At 38.8% G+C, this 23796-nt stretch overlaps 1 protein-coding gene across 11 annotated transcripts in view; it reads right to left on the bottom strand.

The window, feature by feature from the left end:
• Window positions 1–2488: 2488 nt before the first annotated feature.
• Window positions 2489–23796, bottom strand: part of PLXNB2 (plexin B2) — a 251912-nt gene continuing 230604 nt past the window's right edge. For all 11 annotated transcript variants that reach the window (XM_030961143.1, XM_030961139.1, XM_030961142.1 and 8 more), the window contains 10 exons: window positions 21282–21438; window positions 20129–20229; window positions 19155–19239; window positions 13053–13207; window positions 11276–11436; window positions 10549–10696; window positions 9984–10048; window positions 9240–9315; window positions 7192–7266; window positions 2489–4378 (listed from right to left, as the gene is read on the bottom strand). In XM_030961143.1, the coding sequence (XP_030817003.1) occupies window positions 4274–4378; window positions 7192–7266; window positions 9240–9315; window positions 9984–10048; window positions 10549–10696; window positions 11276–11436; window positions 13053–13207; window positions 19155–19239; window positions 20129–20229; window positions 21282–21438 (1128 nt within the window). In that variant the 3' untranslated portion in view covers window positions 2489–4273. The remainder of the gene's footprint in view (window positions 4379–7191; window positions 7267–9239; window positions 9316–9983; window positions 10049–10548; window positions 10697–11275; window positions 11437–13052; window positions 13208–19154; window positions 19240–20128; window positions 20230–21281; window positions 21439–23796) is intronic.

The following is a 23796-nucleotide window of genomic DNA, read 5'->3' as shown; positions in this document are numbered from 1 at the left end:
AAATAAAAAACCACAGACTAGGTATGTAGAGTCTGAGAAAAAAAAATTACTGATCATTATAGCTTGTGTGCTGCTATCATTCATTCTCCAAGGAATCCTGTGCTCCAGGCAGATCTGGCAAAACAGACAACTAAGAGAGGAGCTTTGTGTGATGGAGAACCTGGAATGCTTCAGGTGCAGAGTTTGACTGTATGGAGTGGAATGAGGGATGAAAGCAAGTCACAAGGGCAACAGTGCTTGCGTTTCCATTGCATCAGCTCTAGTGACTGGAAGTGCCAAATTTCAGCTCCTCAGAGTGTAAGGCAGAATAACACAGGACTCAAGTCAACAGTTGGTAGAAAAATGGCAGGTAGACATCCTCCTTTAAACTTCTGAAGCTGACTGTCTCACTGCTCTGAATATTATCTCTAGATTAGAGATAAAAAAGACAAAAAAAGCCCAAACAATTTCCCTGTAAGTTTTTTCTAAGAGAAGGCAACAGACTTGGGAAAAGTCTTAAGCAATCTTTTCTCAAGATCAAATTCTTTAGAAAGGAGCTTCTCAGAGAACTGTTTCACCTCATGCTGATGTGCATATGGGAACCCTGACTGGAACAATTATCAGGATAAATAGAGGCTTTGGAAGCCTGTAAAAGAGGGGCTTCCCTATCAGATTCTGAGATTGGTTTTTTTTAGGCCATGTAGGTACATATCATCAAGGGCTGAAAATGGTTGTGTTACTAATAAGACTGGAGAGCCTGGAATGGTAAAGTACTGGCCACAAAAACTCATCAGTGCTGGTAAGTCCAGGACAGCTGAATTTCAACCTCAGAACCATTTAAGTCTTTATGCAGCTGGCTAAAAATCCTCCCGTGTTACGACAGTTTGTGAATTTGTGAATTCCAGTTTGAATTTCTGAATTCCCTGTATGGTTTTGTTTATAGTGATGGCTCTGTTTATTTTCAAAAGGTTACCAGAAAGGCCAGCTTTAGAGAGTGCATGTAAATAGAGCTCAGACTCAGCAGGCTGAGAAATGTGTCCAGCACAGCAGGGTGCAGAAGGGGGAGGATCAAGCAGGGTGTAAGAGACTGATGAGAGAAGTCATCTTCAGGAGACATTATGAATGTCTCACATATGTGAGCTAGCCAAGGCCCTCTCTACCCATAACCACTTGCTTATAAATCTATAGCATACAGAGAGCAGCAAAAAGATCAAGTAAGGTGTCAGAGGGAAACCTGGCACTAGGGAATAGAGAGTGAATTCTTGGCCAGAGATGACAAAACCCCCTCCATTCCTGTTCAGTTGGGTGAGTTACTACATATCCAACAAGCAGGTGTAGGGACCTTGTCCTATCATAAGAGATCTCTATTTGCATGCTTGCTGGTAAGGAGGCAGGCAAAACCTTGGAGAGACTGCTGTCAGCAGTGGGATTCAGGCCTGCTGGTGGTGCCTGTACCAGCCTCCATTCTTGGTCTGGGAGATGTCCAAGCAAAGGAACTTCACTCACAGCTGCTGCTATGGAGTAAAGTGATTCCTCTTTGGCAGCCAGAAGATACTTGTGCTTTAAGAAGTGCCACTTAGAGGAGCTGCAGAAGGGGTGAAAAGGAGGGAGACCCCCTGTGAGCTTTTTCCTTTTATCTTGTAGATGAACCAGGTGTCAGGAGCAGCGGAAACCAAATGAGGAGCATGAAGGTTTTAAGAATCAGATTGCTAAAATGTAATTAAAACTGAACTAGGCCTGGACAAAACAGAGCACCAGAGTGGAAAAACAGGTACTGGAGGAGCTTAGCCAAAAGGGGAAATGATAAAATAAACGAGCTCAGTTCTTCAATTCAAATTCCAACTTTGTGCTTTCAGGACAGGGGACTTGAAGAAATTGAAGAGCTGGCATTAAGTTTCTTTGTAGCTGCAGCTGCTCACAGTAATCTGCCTCTGTGTTCCCTGGCAGGCAGCACTGCAGCACTGATAGCCTACAAATTTCCCAGGATGGGAGAAAAGGGCACCAAGAATGACTAATGGATCCAAGATGAACTGGCACATGCCAGCAGACACACATGCCAGTTGCCTCACAGGTAGGATCCAGGTAGAGCCCTGCTGCATCCCACAGGTGCAACCTGCAACTGCTCTGTGTCAAGTCACTGCTGATGGGGGACATTTAATGTTCCCTCTGAAAGCCCTGCTTGCTCAAGCAGGGCTTTCTGGTCTCTCTGGAGAGATGCTGCTGAGACTGTATTTTAATTGGCTTTCAGGTCCCAAGATACATCAGGCAAGAAGACCTCACTCTGGTATGTTGCACTACATCCTTGCTTCTCCAGAGTACTGTCATTTTTCAGAGCAAATGCCAATAAAAAGGGCATGATGTCAGGCATTCCATCTGCAGGATGTGCAGTGCTCCTCCTTTCCCAACCACAGACTGATGGATGCTGCTGCTCCATCACTCCCGGAGGGAGCATTACAAATCCTTTCAACGCCCATCCCCCCAGTTTCAGTAAAGATCCACTGACACTTGGTGGAAAAAACAACATTGTATTTGATTTACAATTAACAGGATTTACAAATAATGAAAAAGAAACAGATTAGCCATGAAATTAGGATGCCTTTGTTGATGAAAGAATAACTGGCAAAGCACCTCGCTGTAGGAGTCGTATAGCTCAGTCCTAAACAGTATAAAATAAGTTACAGCCCAGGCAGGTTCAGGAATGATTATAGACAAATGCAAGAAGTCGAGTACAAAGCAAACAAAAAAACTGCTCACAGCCTACTGGGCAGGAAACCAGTTCTGGTGAGGCTTTTGATTTTCAGAAACTGAAGGAAAGGCCCACTGACAAATACTAGGAAATTTTCAAAACGGGAGATAATAAAATAATATCAACAGACAGTGAAAGTCAGTGTGTGACAACCTACCAGGCAGGGAGAGCGGGCGGCAGACACTGCATTAGCTTGCTGAGAGTCAGCAGAGTCTGGGCGCTTGGCAGGACAATGAACGAAGGAGTACAGATGGCAGCACTTCATTAAAATGCTACTTTACTGCCAAAAACTTGCAAGACAAAGAGAAGTAAAGTTCTCTGATGTGCAATACAGCAATTTAAGAAGACGTACCTAACTTTTTGATTTGTACGGCGTTTACCTATATTGTAAACACACACTTTCTGACAAGTTATTTCAATTTTCTTTGCTATGGATTATAGTGTGTATTCAATCAAATGCAGCATTCCAAGGCTCAAAACTGACTGAGTGGTTTTCAATAGATGAGTATATGATTTTTTCCAATATCATAGTAGTATTTTACATCACAGATACAATAAAAACAAGTGATGGTATTTCTAGGACAGTTCCAAGATTCAAATAAAAAATCATCAGAACCATTCTAAAATAGGGTATTATACATAATCGAATCATGTTAAACAGCACACTCTCGGCAAGCAGCTAATTACAAGCATTCTGCTGGTCATGTTTTTCACACAAAAGTCATTCAATAGCACATAAATACTTATTTTTCTGATCTGCTTCTTTTTACAAAACCATTCATCAGATTCACAGAATTAGTACAAGTAAGGCACATTAGCATATATCATAAAACTCACAATAATAACAAAGAGTTTTAAAGTTTTAAGGACAGATTCCTTCTTTGCAGTGATTTCTGAACCGAACAAGACTTCATCAGTAGAACTCTTCTACATTGACATTACTCTTATTTCTCTCACATCCAACTGTGGTGGGTGCATCACCCTTAAGATAAATAATTAAATTAGAACCATGAGTGGTAGCAAATCCCATTTTTAGATCTTGCAGAGAAATCGGACACTTTGTTCACTATGTTCATTATGAGCACAGACCAAGTTTTAGAGCTCTATGGAAGTCAATTTCCAGTTATCAAAATAAAAGGGGATATTGCATGTGTCTCTGAGTATGTTATTGTTTTCCTAGTACAAATATTGCTTAAGGTAGAAAGGATGCTATGGTATTGAATTTACTTGCATAATGAATTCTAAATGCTGATGTCTCAGATTCTACTAAATCAAATGAAGGATAGGTTTTTCTTCTTCCACCCCCCACCCTGCCCCCAACCAAAGGACTCTCCTTCCCACAGAAGATTCATTTACACACAACACAGCTTTTAATTAGAAGCATAATTTACAGTAAAAATTCTTTACATTACACCTCTGCTATCAAAAAACCATGAAATCTTTCATTTAAAGTTGTAATTATACATTAAAAAATAGAACACTATTTCCTTAACAGGAAGAATGAATTTGAACATCTTCAGATCAGATTTCTTTATTGCGGCTTTTGAGTCAAAGGTCAGTCACTTTATTCTCTAGCGCAGCTGCTATTTGCTGTAAACGGAAGGCAAGCTGCATTTTTTGTGCAGCTGGATCCTCTTCAAGTGCATTTATAATCTGGAAGATATAAACACAGAAAGTTTAGAATAATTTAGTTAAAATGTATGACATAGTTCTGAGACCAAGTGTTTGATACTACTTTGGTTGTAAAGAGTCTTTTGCATTCACTCTGTACCAAAGTCCATATATTAGGCCCCATGTTCTATTTTTTCACAAAGACAGTAAAAATGATTGTTACTTTGTCTAAGTTGCTGTAATGTTTCCCATTATGTTGGGATACAAGCAAATTAATAGGTAGCACATTATCTTGTAAAATATTACATTCCAAGATGGAGCAGGCAGGGGAAGAATTTCCTCAGAGCTATTTAAGAAACAGTGCTTTTACATACAGTGCACCCTACACAGCTTGAGGGTCATTTACCATCAGTAATTATATCCCATCCCCATGAGCTGTAGTTATGAGAATCTCCTGGGTGGCCCATGCACAGGCATGTGGTAGGACCACGCAAGGTCTCCTGTGCCTGTAGGCAATATGAGGAATAAAGCCAGCAGCTCCCTTTTGGCTATCACCAAGAAGTGCCAAGACTCTGGCCCAGCACAGCATAGTTCAGGAAAGCAAATAGCTCCTCTGAGGAGCGCCAGCATCCCACAGCCTCTGTTGTACAGAATATATATAAGAGGATATGACTCTTAAGACACAAGGGATTTGAAAACAAGAGCCAATAAAGGTCAGCTGTTATGAGAAGGCTTTTCTTCAAATAGAGTTTTTAGGGCTTCCCAGATCAAATTCAAAAGGTTTTGAAAGGTTTTCATTTCCACCATCCTTTAGGAAAACTTTCCCACCAGCTATTAGATTTCTCCATTAGAAAAATGTGTTATGTGACAAAACCATTCCTTTTCTAGAACTGGCTTTATTAATATAAGCCTGACAGTGTAATCAAGCAGAAACCTTTAGCACTGTTTAAATACTATATAGACTTGCAAGTACAAAGATGGAAAAATGGAGTTTGCCTGTCACTACCCGTGGTTCTTATTACTTCTTGAACACCATTGACAATGGAGATTAATGCAGTCAGAATCAATCTTGCCAATAATTTCACTTTGAAGGGCTGGTATAGTGTTTGCATTTCCAACACTGGAGCAAATTTGTTTAGAAATAATTATTTTAATGAATTTGTTTTTAAAGCGAGAAAATATTTTTACAAGACAGACTTAATAAACACTTATTTCAGTATTTAAACTGGGCCTGATTTAATTTGATATTGTTTCCTTAATTTAAACAATTATATCTAGCTGTAACTCCTCAAATTTAGACTAAATAATTCATGATTATCTCTACTGGTGAATATATCCTTCATATAAATGTGGACAATTAGAATGTACCCACTTAGTCATTGTCAAGCCCTGCAGAGATGCAGAAGGTAGAGCACATGCTGGGAACCACTGTGTCAGTAATAAAGACAAGGGCAGCTGCAAAATGTTCCAATTTATGCAAATTAAAACATTTTCATGGAAAATAAATAAGCTTGATTAATTTTACTGAATGGTTCTTGACAGATTATCTCCACAATTCTGAATTAGCAGCCTTTTCATCAGATGTACCTCATTGTTACACAGTGATGTACATGGAAGGGAAGAGCTGCAGCTACGTACTGGGGTGTGCTGGCCTGCCACTGATGAAGTCCCACAGGCTGGTGGCTCTGCCTGAGGTGTGGGTGAATCAGGGATTTACAGTTCAGCTGTCATTCAGGGTCCCCGTGTGTTTTTGTAAGAGGTCAAACTACGGACATATCTGGGAAGGTGCTGAAAGCCAGTTTAGCACTGGTGGTGAGGGGCGAGGGAATGCCATGGGGCTGGCCTGCATTCCTCTGTCTGCTTCTCCCACTGACCATCATTGCAAGACTTCTCAGGGTGATTTGATTTTCCCTGCTTGCATGTGTTTAAAAGCTGTGACAGGCTGGCTGCTCCTGTATAAAGCAGCTGCAGTGAAGGATGCAACTCACTGTCTTTAGTGCTGAATGTAAGAGAAAACACGAACTGTGCTGAGGTGCAAGACTGAGCGAATAGAGCTCACATGTACTGTGCTCCTTTTTGATTCAGCATCTGTTCTTACTTTCTTTAATTCTGAGGGTTTTCTGGAGGCATTCATTTCCATGGAAACCTTTGAATAAAAGTTTCCTTCTCTCTTTTTGTCTTCAGATTAAGTTTGGAGAGCCATAGCCACAGCCCAGCTACTCTGGGATATTCTTTGTCCCCCTTTCCACAGGGTGTGAAAAACCAAAGAAACTTTTTAAACTGAAGCTGTGAGCCTGCTTTTGAATCAGGCTACATTCAACAGTTACTCTACTTTGGTTTACTGCGGGCAGGCACTTCACTTGGCATGGCAAAACAGGGATGGTACCACACAGGGAAGTTTAAAGAGCATTTTAACTAACAAAAATGTCATCGCTCCAATTCTTACGAGCAAAACAAGTTTAACAGATTTTTCCTAATAAAAAGGCACACTGTCTTGAAACCTGATATAGCTCCAATGACTTTTTGCTTAGTGACATTGTTATATATTTATTAGGATGGTAGAACTGAAGAAAAGTGATTTTTAAATCTATTTATCTTTCAGATCTTGTTAAACTAGCCATTAAACTATCCCTACCACAACCAGATAGCCATAATGAAATTGTTCATTTATAAGGACATTATCTTGACCAGTGTAATTGCCAAGCAGGGTATATAAAAAACTGCAAGGTTTTTGTTCAGCACTACTTTTACCTGATCATTCAGTGAATCCCAGAAGTCACTCCTTTAGACTAATGTTAGCTTTCATAACCTTTTACCATTGATATTAAAGCATGAAAACATAAGGCATAACTTACCTCATCATAGTATTTGTTAGTGTACTGGTAGAGTTGGTGTAGAGCCACAAGCGTGTTTAAGGAATCAGTATGTGCCTGTTAACACAAGCAGGCAGCAAACATGTCAAAATAGGATCACACACAGCTGAAACTTATGCGCATGCACAACTGTTGGGTACAACTGACAAAATTTCCAAATGCAAGCTCTGTGTTTAATTTTTGTTGAATGACACTTGGGGTAGAGAAAAGGAGTGAGAAAACTTTTGGTTGGTGATTGTTAGATCAAGGCTTTCCCTCTGGTATTTTTCCAGCCTGCCCACAACTCTTAACATTGGAGGGGGAAGATATTTTGAATTCTGAACGTCAAACCACAGGCTACAGCTCAAACATCTGTTAGCAGCATGGGTGTGAAAAGCTAAAGCATTTACTCGGTACAATCTACATATTGTTGAGATATTAAGCATTGGTTCTGACACGGTCATCATGGGTATTTGAAATCCTTTCTCCAGCTCTTCTTACATCCTGGAAATTATTCACACTCCACTACAGCAAAGGTGTAACTCATCAATATTATGAGCACATGTACATTTGGAAAAAGCCACCCGAAACATGAAGATACAAAGGAGGGGGGGGGGGGATGGTGAGAAGAGAGAGAGAGAAAGGACTTCAAATGAAGCAGGGAATAACCCTTCCATTACCTTATCTTCCCCCTGTCCCCACTCATATGACTTATTTAGTGAATGTGCTCTACCTGTCTGAACAGATGTTCTTCATTCAAATGTGTAGGATTCAAGTCTCTAGCTATGCCTTTAGTCTTTTAAGTTAGTTAAGAAAATGAAGAATTGCAAAATATTGCTACTGGCATAAATGATTACCCCAGGGATAAAGCAGCAGAGAAACATCCATCTTCCCTTGCTCTATAAAAGTCACTTTTAGAGCTGGTCAAAATTTGCAGTGTTCAGTCACTCCTTCTACATTAATTTTGATCATAATTTATAATGAAAATAGAAAGGAGGAACATATCCTGCTGATGTTAAAACATTATATTGAATTTACTTTTAATCACCAAACGTTCTAACTTTATATACATCTCAATTTATGTAATAAATAAAGTGAACTGTAAAATGAAATGTCACTGCAGATGAGTTTTGTAGTAAATGACTGAAAATAGAAATGCTCTCATGAGGATGTTGATCTGCAAAATGTTAGGTCCTAAGGGCACTGAAATAAACAAACCGCAAAAAATTCCCCAAACATCCTCCTTACGCTAGAACTCTTCAACTAAATTAAGCAAATGAGCAAACCAGCCGGTAAATACACTGCCTTCTTGCTCAGGCTAAACATCATCTTTAGGGCTGGTGAGGGACTCTCTGGGTTCCCCAAGTTAAACAGAGTGCTTCAAAGGCAAGGGCCTGCCTGAGCTGAGCTGAGCTGCAGAACAGACAGGCTCTTTCAAGGCTGAAGCAGGTTTTGTAATGACTTTGTTTCACCCATCTCCAACCAAAGTCCCAGAGAGCAACCACCACACTCTGCTCTTCTCCATGTGAGGTAACCCAAGTAACCTACAATGCAAAATCTGCCACTGAGCAAGCATGATGAACTTCTTACGTGTAGCATAAAGCAGAAGTATTACCCCTGTATAGACTGTTCTAAAATATGCTATAATTAATGTTCAGGCATCTTCTTTAATTTCTGGAATCTAATTTTTGCTGTGGTAGCACTGTGAATTCAGTCACTACTCGTTGTCAGTATGATCAATGCTAAAAATCCTCTATATGCTGTCGAGAGAAAGCACAGTTCAAGAGTGTATAATTTTTCCACAATGGCTCTGAAAAATTCAAACACTGTGCTCTATTCCCTGCATAACTCAGATAGATTAGTGACCAACATTTCAAAGGTTGAAATATTGGCATGACTACAATGAACAGGAGTATTTTGGAGATTTATGAAATCTTCTGATATTTGCACATACAAAAGACCCCATTTGTTGACATAGAAAGAGAAGACAAAAACCCCCAGTATTACACTTGGCTCCAATTTCACTACAAGAAAATGGATTTTATTCTTACCCTAGAAATCTCTGCTAGATGGGTATTCATGTCTTGGTCACTCACTGGCACCATCTGACGAATACCTTTGTAGTAACTGCAAGAGATTAAAAAAGAGTTTCAGTTAGGAAAATAAACTGTTTCTTTCTGGTAATTCTGCCATTATTTCAAACATGCTTCCTTACTAACACAGGAAGAAGACACAACAGACCAATGATCCCTTCAGCAATCCTGCCTTCCAATATTAGTACTTTTTCAGTAGAAGTAAATATTCCCTGATTGTACAGGAACGTATCACAGGAAAAAAAATCTATAATTGCAGATAATGTCAAGAGTTTTTTTGTGTGGCAGATCTTCCATGAAATTAACAGAATTTCCAATTAGTAAATGAACGAAGTCAGAGACAGGAAAAAAATATGTTTCTGAAAATGTTTTCAGGATTTGGTGTCTACTGACTTATGGAAGTGCAGCACTTGTTAGACAGATCATGTGGGTAGCAAACTACAGAAAACAGCATCATATTTTCTCCTGAATAAATCTATTCATCTGCCTGTACAGACAAGAATATGCACTGGGTCCTAATGGAGCTCCATTTCAACTCTGCCAATGCCAACACCAATAGGATCTTTAAATCTTTAGGTGTAAAATTTTTAATATTTTTTAAATATTTGACACTTGACTTTGACTATATCAGCATTCCCTTTTGCTCTTACACAGCCTTAAAATCCTAACAACTGAATAACCATGAAAAGAGTTGCTACTTACTCTTCCACCATTTTCTTATAGTTAGAGATTTCTTTCGCATAAAGTAATTTATTACTCGGAGAATCCTGAAAAATTTAGAATACGGAAAAATGTTGTTATTTATGAACATTTCTAGGAAGCAAAAGAAAGCCAAGAATGTAAGATCAAACCTTTATATTCACATACACTCGAGCTTTACAGATATTAACATTTGGATACTTATTAACAAAGGTGGGGTTATTTAATAAAAAGATGGTGCTTACACATGGTATTACTGCTGACTTTTACAAACGCATCAATGCAAGGTGATAATAAATTATTGATGGACCTGGAATAATCAGTTCTTAAACATGCTTTTTATAACAGCAGTTGCTATTTTCTGCTTTTTCAATAGCATCAATTGGCAGACTACACAGAAATACTGACAGTTCACCCACCTGTTAAGTGGTGAAATGTTAACTTCATTACAAAACTAAAAAGAAATGATCAAGGCTGTATCTCCTCAGAGAATGGGTATTGTCTGTGAGGATGCCCTTTGTCTCGTCAGGCATGAGCATAGTCAGGATGTAGAATACAAATCACTTACTCTGCTTAATTTGTGCTCTGTTCTTGTGCAAGCATCCATGAAAGTCTGTGCAATGACTGACAAGGAAGCATCCACTACTTCATGAACATGAACATCAAAGATGAAATGGGGATTTTTCAGTATGTTTACCCAGAATCTAAGAGGCAGGCTACAAAGCAAAGAAAAAGACAAATAATCCTTTTTACACAATAAATATTCTACAACAAGAAAATCACATGAAATCAAGTATGGGCTTTGCATTTTCATCTCCTCACAACAGTGATGTTTAATTTTATATTTCAGGGTTTATACAAGCTTGTCTGGGTTCCATGCCTAAAAACGAACTCTTTACTCTCAGAAAAACTCATATGAGAAGGATCTTGAGTGCCCCAAAAGAGCAAGGAAGGATGTATGCATGGTCAGAGAAACTATCAAGTAGTATGTATTAGATTTTGTGATTTGACAGGAAAATCTAGTCCCATTTGCCTCTTGCTTTCCTCTTCTCTGAGGAAAGACAAAAACTAAAACATGGTAAATCTGCCAGTGACAATCCCATAGGTAAACTGGTTTCACTTTTTGCTGCTTCTAGGCTTACAGGGAATCTTTTTCATCACACAAATATATTATCTCAAAATTCTCAGGATTATAAATGAAATTTACTTTGATTTATGGTAAGAGTGTTAGTATATACCTGGGAATTATACTCTTATTTCTCTGCAATACATGAATGACTCTGTTCATACTGTACCTGTTCGTTTTCCAGATGTGAATGGTATCTTCATCCTTGATGTCATGTTTTTCTGCTTGCTCATCAAGAAAGTCAAAGAAGTACTTCACAGCTGGTGGTACCACATGGTTTGAGTTGAGCACACTATGAAAGAAGTCATCTACAAACTGCTGAAGTGTCCCCTAAAAGCAAATTTTAAAAAATCAGCGTCATTCATGTTACAAGCTGAACTCAGCATCTTTTATTCCTGTGGACATAATCCAGGTGCTGTCACTGATGGCCTTTATCCTGAGTGCTAAGAGTGACAAAAAGCAAACAATTTCTTAGAGCAGTGACTTTGTAAACTGCCACCACAGTAAAGACCTTCTAAAGCACAATTTTATGTTCTAGACTCAAGGGTTGTGACTTCACCAGTGATCTTATGGTTTGCACAGCAAGGTGTACCTTCTGCTTGACAGAAGAAGCAGAAATTGGTTGCTACATTTACTCTTCAGCATCACTGTACACATGAAATAATTTTTAGCCGCTTTTAAATGGTTTTGCAGTTTCCCACATCCAGTTTCTCTGACAGCAGAGCACTGCAATTGTTAGAATGAGAGGAAGAAGTACCTGTGAGCATTTGCCCTTTCTGTTTAAGGGCAAGCACATGGGCCTTATCAGACATCCAGTCTGACTCAGCTTCATGGGATCCATGGAGCCCAAGGAGTGAAGTGTCCAGAAGGGCTGTGTTCTTGGATTCTGGTATCTGCCTGGATCTTAGTAATGGTAACCTGAGAGACTGTCCCCTTGTTTTAGAAAGGACTCTGTTGAGGCAACATAGAGCTCATCCCCAGTCAACTGATTGGCCCTACAGACACCTTTGAAGGGCTGCATCCTCTTCCCAACCATGACTCCAGCTGACAGCCTCCAAACAGGGAAGGGACCCAGATGGCAAGGAGTCCTAATTAATTCTACTGTCAGCCAGAAGACACAAGTCGCAGGGCTGAAGGGGTAGCTGTGATCTCAGCTGTAACCCTCACCAGTATTTTATGAGTCACTAAAGCTCCAGACTTGGTAATAACCTATAAAATGGCTATTGGGAATACAAAGCAGTGGCTTTATTATCAGAAGAAAGAGATGTAAGCATCTTTTTGGTTCTTCATCCTGAGTCTGTGTCATCTAGCCAAAGACTTTTCTTCATATCCACTTCCACTCTTGGACAAGAGGCCTTAACTGGAGCCAGACTGACTTCATTTTCACAAAAGGAGCCTGGCTTTGTTGTTATTAAACACATTATTCTAAATTCTAATTCTTTCTTCATGGAGAAATGTTTAGAAAATTATTTTGCTCATTATCAATTCTGCAGTAGAGGCACTAAAAATACCTAAAAGGACTATTATTATTTAGAAACTTTTTTTTGGGGGGGTTTACTGGAACATTGATCACATACAAGAACAGGGAAATATAACAGGAAATACAGGAGTTTATAAAGCATTCAGTTCAAAAGAAAACCCAACAAAGTATTCTCTAAACAGGCGGCACAGAGCAGAATATCCATCTTTGTCTTGCAAGGAAAATCCTTATTTAACGATCACACAATCATGGTTCTCAGCTTTGAGCAGGAGTTGCACATTATCTCTTTCCCAGTAATGCTCCTCAGGGCATGTTAATCACTTGGAGCCTTGAACACCAGCTTGTATGTACACGACACATATTCCAAATTGCATATGAACACATGACTAATATTTGCATCTATTGCCTCAGTTGTATCTCAAAATCTGTAGAAGTAAAGTGTAACTACAGCACATGTGAGCCCTACCTTCACAGAAAGAAGTCTGGTCAGGTAGATCTCTGTAATAGCTTTGGTCCTCTCTTTTTCTTTCACACTGCCCCGCTTTGATTTCCCTTCGTCCATTTCATCCACTGGCCGGACTAGATGCCAGACCTTGTTTTCATCTTCCAGGAGTGCATGCCCTAGAAACAGTAATTGCAATAATTATAAAAATCACCCAAACCCAAAACAGCAACACAAAAGTAATCATATACACATATACATGTTCCCTATCCTTAACATACCTGTCCTCTTGCCAAGGGGATCTAGATTACTCTGTTCCTGCCCAACATACACAACTCGGGTACTAAATGTTCAGTGGCACAGCACTGAAAAAACTTGCTTTTGTCAAGACCAAAGGCAGAGGAAAGAATCACACAACAGGAAAACTTCTATTTGGTCATTGTCCTGGTTCAAGCCAGGACAGGGATAATTTTTGCAGTAGCCAGGAGGAGTCATGGCTGGGACACGGAGGTTGTTCTAAATCACCTCATGTCATTGTCACAGGTGGGGAGAAGGGAGTTCCCTCAGGGAGAAGGGGTTCCTTCCGGTGGAGTTAAGTGTGGAGGGAGCAGTGGGGTAATGCCAGTTTCAGGCTGGAGGGAGCAGTGGGAGTAGCATAACAGAGGGAGCAGTCAGGTACTGTCTGTTGTTGGGGGCTTCTGTGGTGAGCAATAATGTTTCTTTTCTTATATCCATTGTCATGAGTTTTCTTTTCTCATCTCTTTGCTGTTTCCAGTAAATTGTTATCTCAACCCATGATTTTTACCTTTTGTGTCTCCCATTGTCCTCTCCATCCCACTGCAGGGGAGGGGGAGGTGGAGGGGGAAGTGAGCAAGCAGTGCATGGCTTGGAGTGGTAGAAAAGTAAATTGGATAATACCATTCCTAAATCACAACAGTCATGTAAACACAGTATGTGTATGTTTTGAGGTCCACACAATTAAGTTCTTTTCGTCTTTGTGAATTCTCAAAGACATGATCAAGTTATAGAATCTTAGCTAGGTCTGACCCCATAGCCACCACAGCAATACAAACTGCAGCCTACTCCTGGTACAACTTTTTCTCTAGGTAAAACCATTACAATTCACATCTTTACTCCACTTGCTGAGGTCAAAGTATGGTACCTCAGTTCAAACTTTCCTTTTATCAGCATTTGATAAGCACCACTTGACTTTGTAGTTGAGTGGAGGAAAAATACATCCCTTCACTGAGATTACATGAACTCCAGCAGCCAGAGATAATGACTGAAGCAAATTCATATATATTCTAATAAGATTTTTAAAAGAATTGTTTGTCAGTATTCATAGTTTAAACCAGAGGGAGAGACTCACATCAAGTCTGTTACAATAAAGCAGAAACAGGAGTAAGCCCTTGGATGATAATGGATGGTCACAGTGCCTCACTGTGCAGCCTGGGGCTTGGCCCTGCTCCCAGTGCCAGGGCTTGGACCAACAATCACACCGTGCATAAAAGCAGTTTTGCATTTCAGCATCACACTATTGCTCAGACAAACTCCAAGCCTAAGGAGTTTCTGTTACAGACAGTTCTAAAACAGATGATACAATTGTTTTAACTTGCCATTAATATTCCTTGAAAAGGGTTTCTGTGTCACTTTCAAATCTCCTGGTTTTGTTTGTTCTTCCTTTAATTCCTGAACTTTTGCATAGTTCCTAAAATCAATGGTGCTTTTCCAGTGGAAGTTATTGAATCAGTATATTTAAAATTATTGACATCGTAAAACTATGAAAGTTATTTTTCCCATAAAAATTGTGATTCAGCCCCATGGTACAAATTATTTTGCATTCTGCTAAGTTTTATGCCTTAATATACACCTCTAACATAACTGAATCCCAGTTACAGCACAAAATATCAGTTTTTAATTGCATTAACTTTGACCATAATAGTTAACTAACAAAGTTCCTCAACAGCTACATTGAATTTCCCAGTTTGCATGTACATTCAATATTTTACATCACAGGGGAAAATAACATTTAAGAGTAATCTGGCTAAGCCAACACTTTTGCTTGAATCTACTTTTTATATTCTTGTGAAAAGCATTAGTTATGCAGTCTTCTGGGACATTTACTTCTTTTTAACAAGGTAGGGAAGAAATATAAATTCCACATTAAATCACATTGTCCTTTGAGAGTCCTTAATTCAACTTGGAAGTTCATGTGAATGAAGCCAGAAAAAATAAAAGCTATCACTTTATTTTGAAGCAGTTGTGATTTCACAATAGATGCCATTCATAGCAATCATCTGCCAGTACAGTAAGAACCACTGCTGGGCATGAAGTATGGAATTTCTTTTGCAATCCCTGTTATTCACTTTCGGAAATTAACAGATCAAATCATGCAGTTAGACCAGATACTATATTCCAGCCTTATGTCAGTTCTTTAGTACACTCCTGCTTCCTGCTTTGAATCAAAGGAATTCATTCTCTCTTTGCCCTCCTGATGGTATATGGTCCAGTTTAACTTTGGACAGAAGAGGAAACTGCTAAAGTGGTTTCTACTGAGATGACTGGCTCTTACATGCAGCTGAGTTTGTCCTGTGTTTGTTTAGCAACAGCAGAATTGGCTACTAGTGGAATAGTAGTTATTTCATAGGAGAGTAAGGATCAAGAGACTACAGCTCAAGCAGATGAACTTCTGCAACTGAAAGATCTCACTTTATTGCTATAAATAGCAGGAAGAAAGAGGAAGAGAAATTCAGAGCATGGACCAAAAAAACATGTTAGCAACATGGTTGCTAAGAGAAAATAACAGTTTTATGAGATAATATTTTCCTCAATGGGAAAGTAGGAAATGAAGAAAATAAAAGATAGGGGGAAATACCTCCTTTTTATCTCCTTAGTCGCACTAAGCATCAAGCTGTAAGCAGGAAGAAGATTGTGTCCAGGGGGCCAAATGCTTCCCCCTGAGCCCTTTGTCTTGGCCCTTGGACATTCTTTGGCCAATATAAAATAATTATTGGGGTGTTGGGGGGAGTGTTACTGGCAAAAATTGACTGTGCTGACTAATTACAGTGGTAGGAACCATGATGTAAACATCAGACCATGCAGCCCCTTTCCCCTTGTGCAACCTGCAGCAAATTATCTTCCTTCCAGTCTCCCCTACCTCATGAATACTGTTCCATGGAGATGGAGGAAGGGCTGCCCTAACAGATCTGCTAATTAGTATTTCTGATCTGCAACCCCGTGTCTATTTTTATTCATAATTAAAAAAGGGAAAAAACCCCAACGAAACAAACAAAAAAACCCCTCCAAAACATAACATCAGGAAAAACCACCCAAAACAACAGAATGTCTTGTTTTGGTTTATAGTTCAGTACAGAAATACTAGTATGAAATGACTGGAACCATTCTCCTTCTTGATACAAATTAGTAACTGCATTTATTGTCTCCAGAAGCAAAAGATGCTGCATTTAATTTGTCACAATCTCCAGCTTCCAGTGTCTTCCTGTTAAAAGCTCTGAATAAAAGCAGCACAGAAGCAATGCCAGGATTTAGAGCAACATCTCTGAACATGGTTTTACATTTTCGGTTGGTGCAAAGCCTCCTGCTTTGGCTGACAGTCAATGGCTTCAGCTGACACTTCTCAATGCAGAAGGTGCAAGTTAATGAGACTGAATAAAAGGAAATCCACTTCGTCACAAGCCTTATTCATAGCCAGGATAGGATTTCTGTTTATTCAAACCCTGTAAATCCCTGTGCCATATAAATGTGTATGTGTGGGAGGGGAAGCCTCTGATCCTCTCCTCTCGCTTTTATACACAGTGTCTCACAAATCATGGTCACAGCAGGCTCTCACTTTGTACCAGCTTTGTAACATTTTATAGCTTTCCAAGAGAACAAGTTGGCACCAGATAGCTCTGAGGACCTTACAGTGCTAAAGAAAGCAGAGTAGCTTGGCATGAAACACTGTCATCCCAAATTTGTACACTACCATGGTGCAAGACAGGTGTAGAGAAGAAACACGGTGGAAGCTGTTAGCACTTGATACTTTGGGGTCTGAATTCTCTGCAGACTTTTCTCTTGAATACAAGAGCGCTTGTCCCCACAGGTCTGCTTTTCCTTTACAATTTAGTATGCCACACAGATAACTAATGAATTCACCTTGGAGTGCAGATAGATTATGCTTGTTCAAAGAGCTTCATCATACTGAATCATATTGAATGATATAATTGCAGAGAAGAAGGAAAGGGAAAAACCCTAACCCAAGAAAAACAAGGAAAACACGTGATCTGGTCCTCTACTGCCTGCCACAGTTGTAGAGAGGTGAGGAGGATGAAGGTTGGCAGTGCAGAACAGAAGGCTGACCACTATTCTACATCAAGAAAGCAAAGCAAGTTAAGGGCACCACCAGGCTCCATTCACAGTCCACTGCACTTATTTAGAGGTGAGGTGACCATAGCCCCAGCCACCAGTGCAGCCAGACTGAACAGGGACTAGGAATCAGCACCTTGCCTGGCTGCACTCCACTGCCTTCTATATTAAACTGGATGGCTTTTTAAGTTAACATGCTGGGTTGGCACCTGCTGTGACAGAACAGTCACTGCTTGGCCAGCTATGCCAGGCACTTGGAGTAAAAGAGTGAGCATAGCAGCAGCAGTGTACCCATGACCATTAGAAGACTCTTCTTTCTGGTGGAAAAAGTCACAAAAGAAAGAATCCAGGAGGACGGAGTAAGAAGTAAACAGTAAGTAATTCTGGCCATCTTTATTTCCTGTCCAACACTCAAAACAAAAGAAAGTCTGAACCTTTCTGCTAAATAGTCAGAGCTATCAGCTGAGATCCATCTTTTTGAAAAATGTACATTTCTGGCATATTATTTCCAACCTGTTTAACTGCCCAGCCCTCAAAACGTGTTAAATCTAAGATCAGTAAATCTGTTTAAAGGAATGAAACTATTAGGTGAAGTAATGGCCTTTGCAATCAGTGCTAGAGAGAAAAGCATATCAAATGAGTTCACGGGAGGAAGAATGATCTCAACAATTATTGTTCCATAAATCTAACCTCTACCTCATGTAAAATAATTGAATATAAGGATAAAAAAATCCCAGAGAAACTGAACATCTGAAGTCAGTAAAGGAAATACATGTGACAAAGAACATATACTCACAAGTAAATATTGCCATAAAAATCTGAGTGCATTCAAGGCTGTAATGGATATTGTGTCTCAAGATATTTTGAAATATAGAAGATTGGTCTAGATGGAATACTAACACACAAAAGTAAAAGCTTTTAAGATGGGTTGCAAGCTAACAGGTTTCTTCTGTGTTGCAAAGTCCAGCATACTATAGCAGACAGCAATACAAAAATTATGCAGCAGATGCATTAGTGATGTGAAAGAGAAGACACATTACAAGGAAATTCCTGATGCTCACTTACAGAGGATTGAAAACCTCAAAAAGAGCAAAGGAATTGTGAAAAACGGTGCATCTAATAAAGAGACAAAATGCGTGGAATGATCAAAGTCAACTAAAAAGCCCTGGGAAAAAACAAGTTAGCATAGCTGGTGAAACATCACTCAAAAGGAAGGGAGACACAAAATCTGGAGGTACAGAGATGAGTTTGCAAGGCAACACAGTTGTAAGAAATGCTACAAAAAATTACATCAGATTCATTATGGGAGAGAGGAGCTAGTCTCCACTGTGGTTCATCTAGAACACTGCATTAATTCTCCGTCTAATAAGAAGTGAAAGAAATTTGAAGAGGAAAGTGAGGAAAGGATTTAGAAAGGAGAAAAAGAGATAAAGCTCTGGGAAGATGAAATGTACAGTTTGAGTATAGATGTAGTGTGATTAAAAAACAAAATATGGAAGGAAATGTCTAATAAGAGTGCTTTCTATTAAGTTGGGGTATGGACTCACAGCAATTATGGTTAAAGTCCTAGGGTTTAAGATTTTTATAATGAGGACAAAGAAAACCATTGCAAGTGTACACAACAAATAAACCCTATATAGTCTGGTGGGGAATATCTATCTCCATGGAAGTGCTTGGTAAACAAAATCAAAATGGCAGCATCACTATGTGTGTTTTGACTTCTGGTCATCTGGGGAGGTAGGGAAGCCACAAGACACTTACTTTCTCCTGGGACATCTTGCTGATTATCCTCTGGCTGCTGGGAAATCCCCATTTTTGATAAGATGAGCGTGGCACCATCTCGGACCTTTGGAAATAGAAACACAGATATTTTTCGAAAGAACCATGTGCTACTGAACCTCTTTCTTAAACCCTAAACTAGAGTTTCTGTGATTGGTCACAGGGAATCTATGACAAATGCTAACCTTCCTAGGCTCCTTGGACAACTGGCTGTGCAATTCAGAACAGACTCCCTCCCACTATCTAAGAGATCCCATCAACAGCTCCTCTGAGATTACTGAAATATTAGGAGCATCTTTGAGGCTTAAGTGCTTCCTCAACATGGTTTGGATGCCCTCTGGACAAAAATGGGGTTTATCATGAGGAATCAGACTTGTCTGTTCTCTTAAGGAAAACTAACCCACTTTTCTCTTTCCTAATCAGGATTAACTGTTGTTAGAAAGCAATAAATAGCATACAAAGGAAAGATAAGTGCGTGGTAGAGTGCACAGTATGAAACCTAAACCAGACAGTACAACAAAATCAACATCTGCTCTCCTGATTGGGCTTTTGAACAAACTAGAACTCAAAATCTATTTAGTAGCCAGCAAGGATAAAGACAATTCTCAGGGGTAGGAAGTGGTGGAGAAAAGAGAAGACGAATACGAAGCCCAGCCAGAAGTTGAATGTTCAAAATGGAATTTGGATTTGGATACTTCAATGTTGAGGAAACCAAAGTACTGGCATTTAGGTTTTGTGTTTTTATATAAAATGCTTAGGCAGAATGTCTAGACCCAGCCTTTCATAGTCCCAACCTTTTACTGACTAGACCCAGACACGTATTTTTGTTTTGATTCTTTATTATCTTCTCTGGGCAACCTGTATGTACCACTGAAATTTCTCTATAAACAAATAAAATTTTATTTATTACAAGAAAACAGGAAACAGGTGTGAACAATATTTTCAAAACACCTTACATTGTAATGCATTAGTGTGTTGATACGTTTCCATCTGCCATCTCTTTGGGATGTTAAATCCAAGTCTGAGAGGATCTGTGCAGTAGAACCTGGACGCCATTCTAAGGGGCAAGTAAAGTGAGAAAAAACAATTTAAAAAAAAACAATACAAGAAACCCCCAAAACAAGAAAACAAAAACTACTCCAAGGAAGTTTTACAGACCCACTGTCACATTGTGGAACATCAGAAGAAGCAATGTAGCACATACTCCAACGTGTGTTTCTATTGCTTAATCATTTGGCCTTTATTACAGAAGTTTGCATGACCTACTCCTAACCATGTATAGAGCTTCTGACTATCACCCATAAAAACTTAAATTCCTTCTCACAGAATTCAATAAATATATATAGTAAGATCTGCTATCAGTCCAAAACAAAGTAGGATTTCATGGAATAGAAAAAACATTTTAGGGGATTTACTAGAATTTTCTGAAGTGCAAGAATTCCATCTTCTACTTTCAGATTAATGCAGTAACGAAAATATTGAAAAAAATATCAATTGGAGCTTTAATTCTGAGTCTATTAGGCATTTTAAGGAACAACATTTCCTTTTTTTTTTGTCAAGAAGAGAACAGCTATTTTAAAAGCCTTCAAGAAGGATGATTTCAGAGACTAAGTGGTACATCATCTCCTAAAAGTGCAGTTCCTGTAAGTTATAATTCTTTTGAATAACCATCATTAAGGCAACTAAAAATCAGTACCAGTTTCTGAAATTGCATCATTACTTCTCCATCAGTTAATTATCCATGCTGTCATTATCACATTAATTAGTACCTGAGATACTGACTCTGTCAGACATGAATTCATTTGTGCCAATAATCATTAACAGGCTCTTGCAATGCTGATGACAGTATACCAAAACTTTAAGAGTCAAAAAAACCTAACTCATAAGAAAACATTAATTTTTAAAGCATATTCAGATTGCTGCAAAATGCTGTATTTTTGCATTCAGCTGAACAAGAATTCAGCTTTGAAAAAAACCAAAAAACAACCAAAAACAACAAACCAAACTATAACCAAGCAATGAAATCCTCTTATAGACATGTTTTCAGAAAATAGAAAGTCACACAACAGATCTCAGCTGTTCAATATAGTATCACAAGTAACTACATACCAAGAACTACACTGTCAGCTTTTGGCCACTGAGAACACGGCAGGTTTCGATAGACTTGGTCTATTATCTTTTCCTTCACTTGTGATATGGTGTCACAGTTGAGCACTTTCACAGGTATGGAATCATTTCCTCCCTCCTGCACATATACATTAACTGTCTGTGAAGAAAAGAATGTACAGGGTTATTAAGGCAAATCAGTGCTGAATTACCTCTGAGTCTGTTCCTCTGGGTGATTTCAATGCAAACAGTATATGAAATTCACCATGCAATGATTATTGCACAGCAACACATATTTGAAATGGGAGTATAGATTATTTGAAGGATCTTTTGCTGTTATGCAGCCAACCAGCTATCATAAATTCCAGTTAATTTCTCCCACTAAGAGAAGACAGAAAAGATACAGAGGAGATTTAGTCATGTCTAATATGCTAATATTATTAAGTCTTGGGAGTTTATTAAAGAGAAACATCCAAGAACAAAGCAGTTGGACCACTGACTCATTACTTGCTTCACATTTAATCCGATAATCCTAAACATAAAGAGGCCAAGTATTGCAGTGCCCAAATTTCATGAGTTCCCAATAATTATTTGAACTGTACTTTGTTGAACTCCTCAAATATTATGTGCTTTTGCCTTCCTTTATGCTTTCTTCATGGCAGTGGCTTTAAAGATGAGCAGACTACTTCTGTACATATGGTAATTTAACATGGCTCAACTGACAAGCAGTGAGTAGTTCAGCTCTCTGAACTTCACTTCCTGTTACCAGCTATTCATTAAACACACACACACATACACATATGTATGTACATATAAATGTAATTTCTATCATCTTGTGTGTTTGAATACCTCATTTACTGCCTACTATTGTCCTAATAACTCTAATAGCTGCAGGGAATACACCTAAGTAGCTTATGCTAGTTCCAGCATTTTAAATATTACTGTTTTCTGATAGTATTGTCATGATTTTCTTAATGTTAAAGAGAATTTCTTGAAAGCCTGTAATTTGCTAAATCTAGAGTGATTTTTTTGAAAGAAGCTTTGCTATGTAAGTGTCAGTTTCAATATAGACAAAAAACAAATAGAAAAACCATGGCCAGAATACCTCCCCAGACAGAAAAAAATATTTAAAACCCAGATACTATAAAAAGCCTCTTTCTTTCACTAGCTGAATCTGAATCAGTATTACAGCTTAGAGCCCTTGTGGATCTTTTGCCAGTCAGGTAACTTAGGAGGCCAGGCACATGTGAAGCACTGCAGCTCTCAGACACATACAGTCCTGCCAACCACAATGCCTGAATTTATCACACCAGACCTCAGAAATAAACTTGCATGGCTGGAATTTTGAAAAAGTGAAGAAAAGCTATGCCATACGGCAGTCAAATTAAACATGATTGCACTGTCCCTTGACAGAATGCTCAAACTAATCATGAGACTTCACCTTCCTTTTCCTATTAGCTTTATGGTAATTAGACATGATTTTGCTGCTGGTTCAGTATGCAGCATGTCAGTGTAACCAGTGATGCAAAACAGATTCATCTTTTAAATAAGAACAATTAGAGAGCAGACAACTGCTCTATGCTGCACTAACCCACCTTGTCTCACTTTCAGGCAGAAGTGAAGGAATTAACTCATGCTTTAACCTACACTGGTGCACAAATGCTCCCTAACTGTTCAGAGTTACCACATCATCATCATCATGATCATGCCAAAGGTCCCAAAAACTAATGGTAATAGTACCCCCTCTATAATCTTTTATCCTATGTATATGCACATATACATACATCTCATCAACTTCCACTCATGCACATACAGAAAATATTTGTTTGATGGGAAATCTGTAAGTCTGGACCAAATACTGCTACTGTACAATGTTATAATGTTTAATATTTAGCTAATATATGTGTTGTGTCCACATCTGATCGCATTCATGAATTTTCTGCTTCACACTGAGTCATATAGCTTAATTGCAGGTTCTTTTTTTAAATTAAAAGAAACAGACCAAATAAAGAATTATTGTCATTAAGACTTACATGATGTACAGTGCAAATAAATTTTGTTTTCCATACACAACAGAAATTATAGCCAGCACTGCCAGTCAGTGTGTTTTCTATGGGTGGCACTTATAAAGATGGTACCTAAACTAATCCCCAACTAGTTGAACTAATCCCCATTAGTTGAACAATTAGTTCAACTAATCAAACTAATCAGTTGAACTTTAAATTTCTTCTTGCTCAACACATACTTCATCCAGCTACTCTCTAAGGTCACAGTCTGGTGACTCCATGAGTGCAAGTCCTACAGAACTGTTCTCCCATCAGCATCCTTTCAGAATACATAAAATTGTGATTTTTTTTCCCCCAAAGAAGGACTTAATAAAGCTTTTTATTAAATTTCTTTTCCATGCTGCATATATGTCACTGCATCTTTCTCAGTTGAACACAACTACAAATGACTCCTAACATGTCAATAAAAAAGAAGTTAGAAAGGGAAAAAAATCATGAATTGGTCTCTGAAG

This window comes from Camarhynchus parvulus, chromosome 1A (genome assembly GCF_901933205.1).
Source record: "Camarhynchus parvulus chromosome 1A, STF_HiC, whole genome shotgun sequence".
Lineage (NCBI taxonomy): Eukaryota > Metazoa > Chordata > Aves > Passeriformes > Thraupidae > Camarhynchus > Camarhynchus parvulus.
This window is presented reverse-complemented; position numbering and strand designations above follow the sequence as displayed.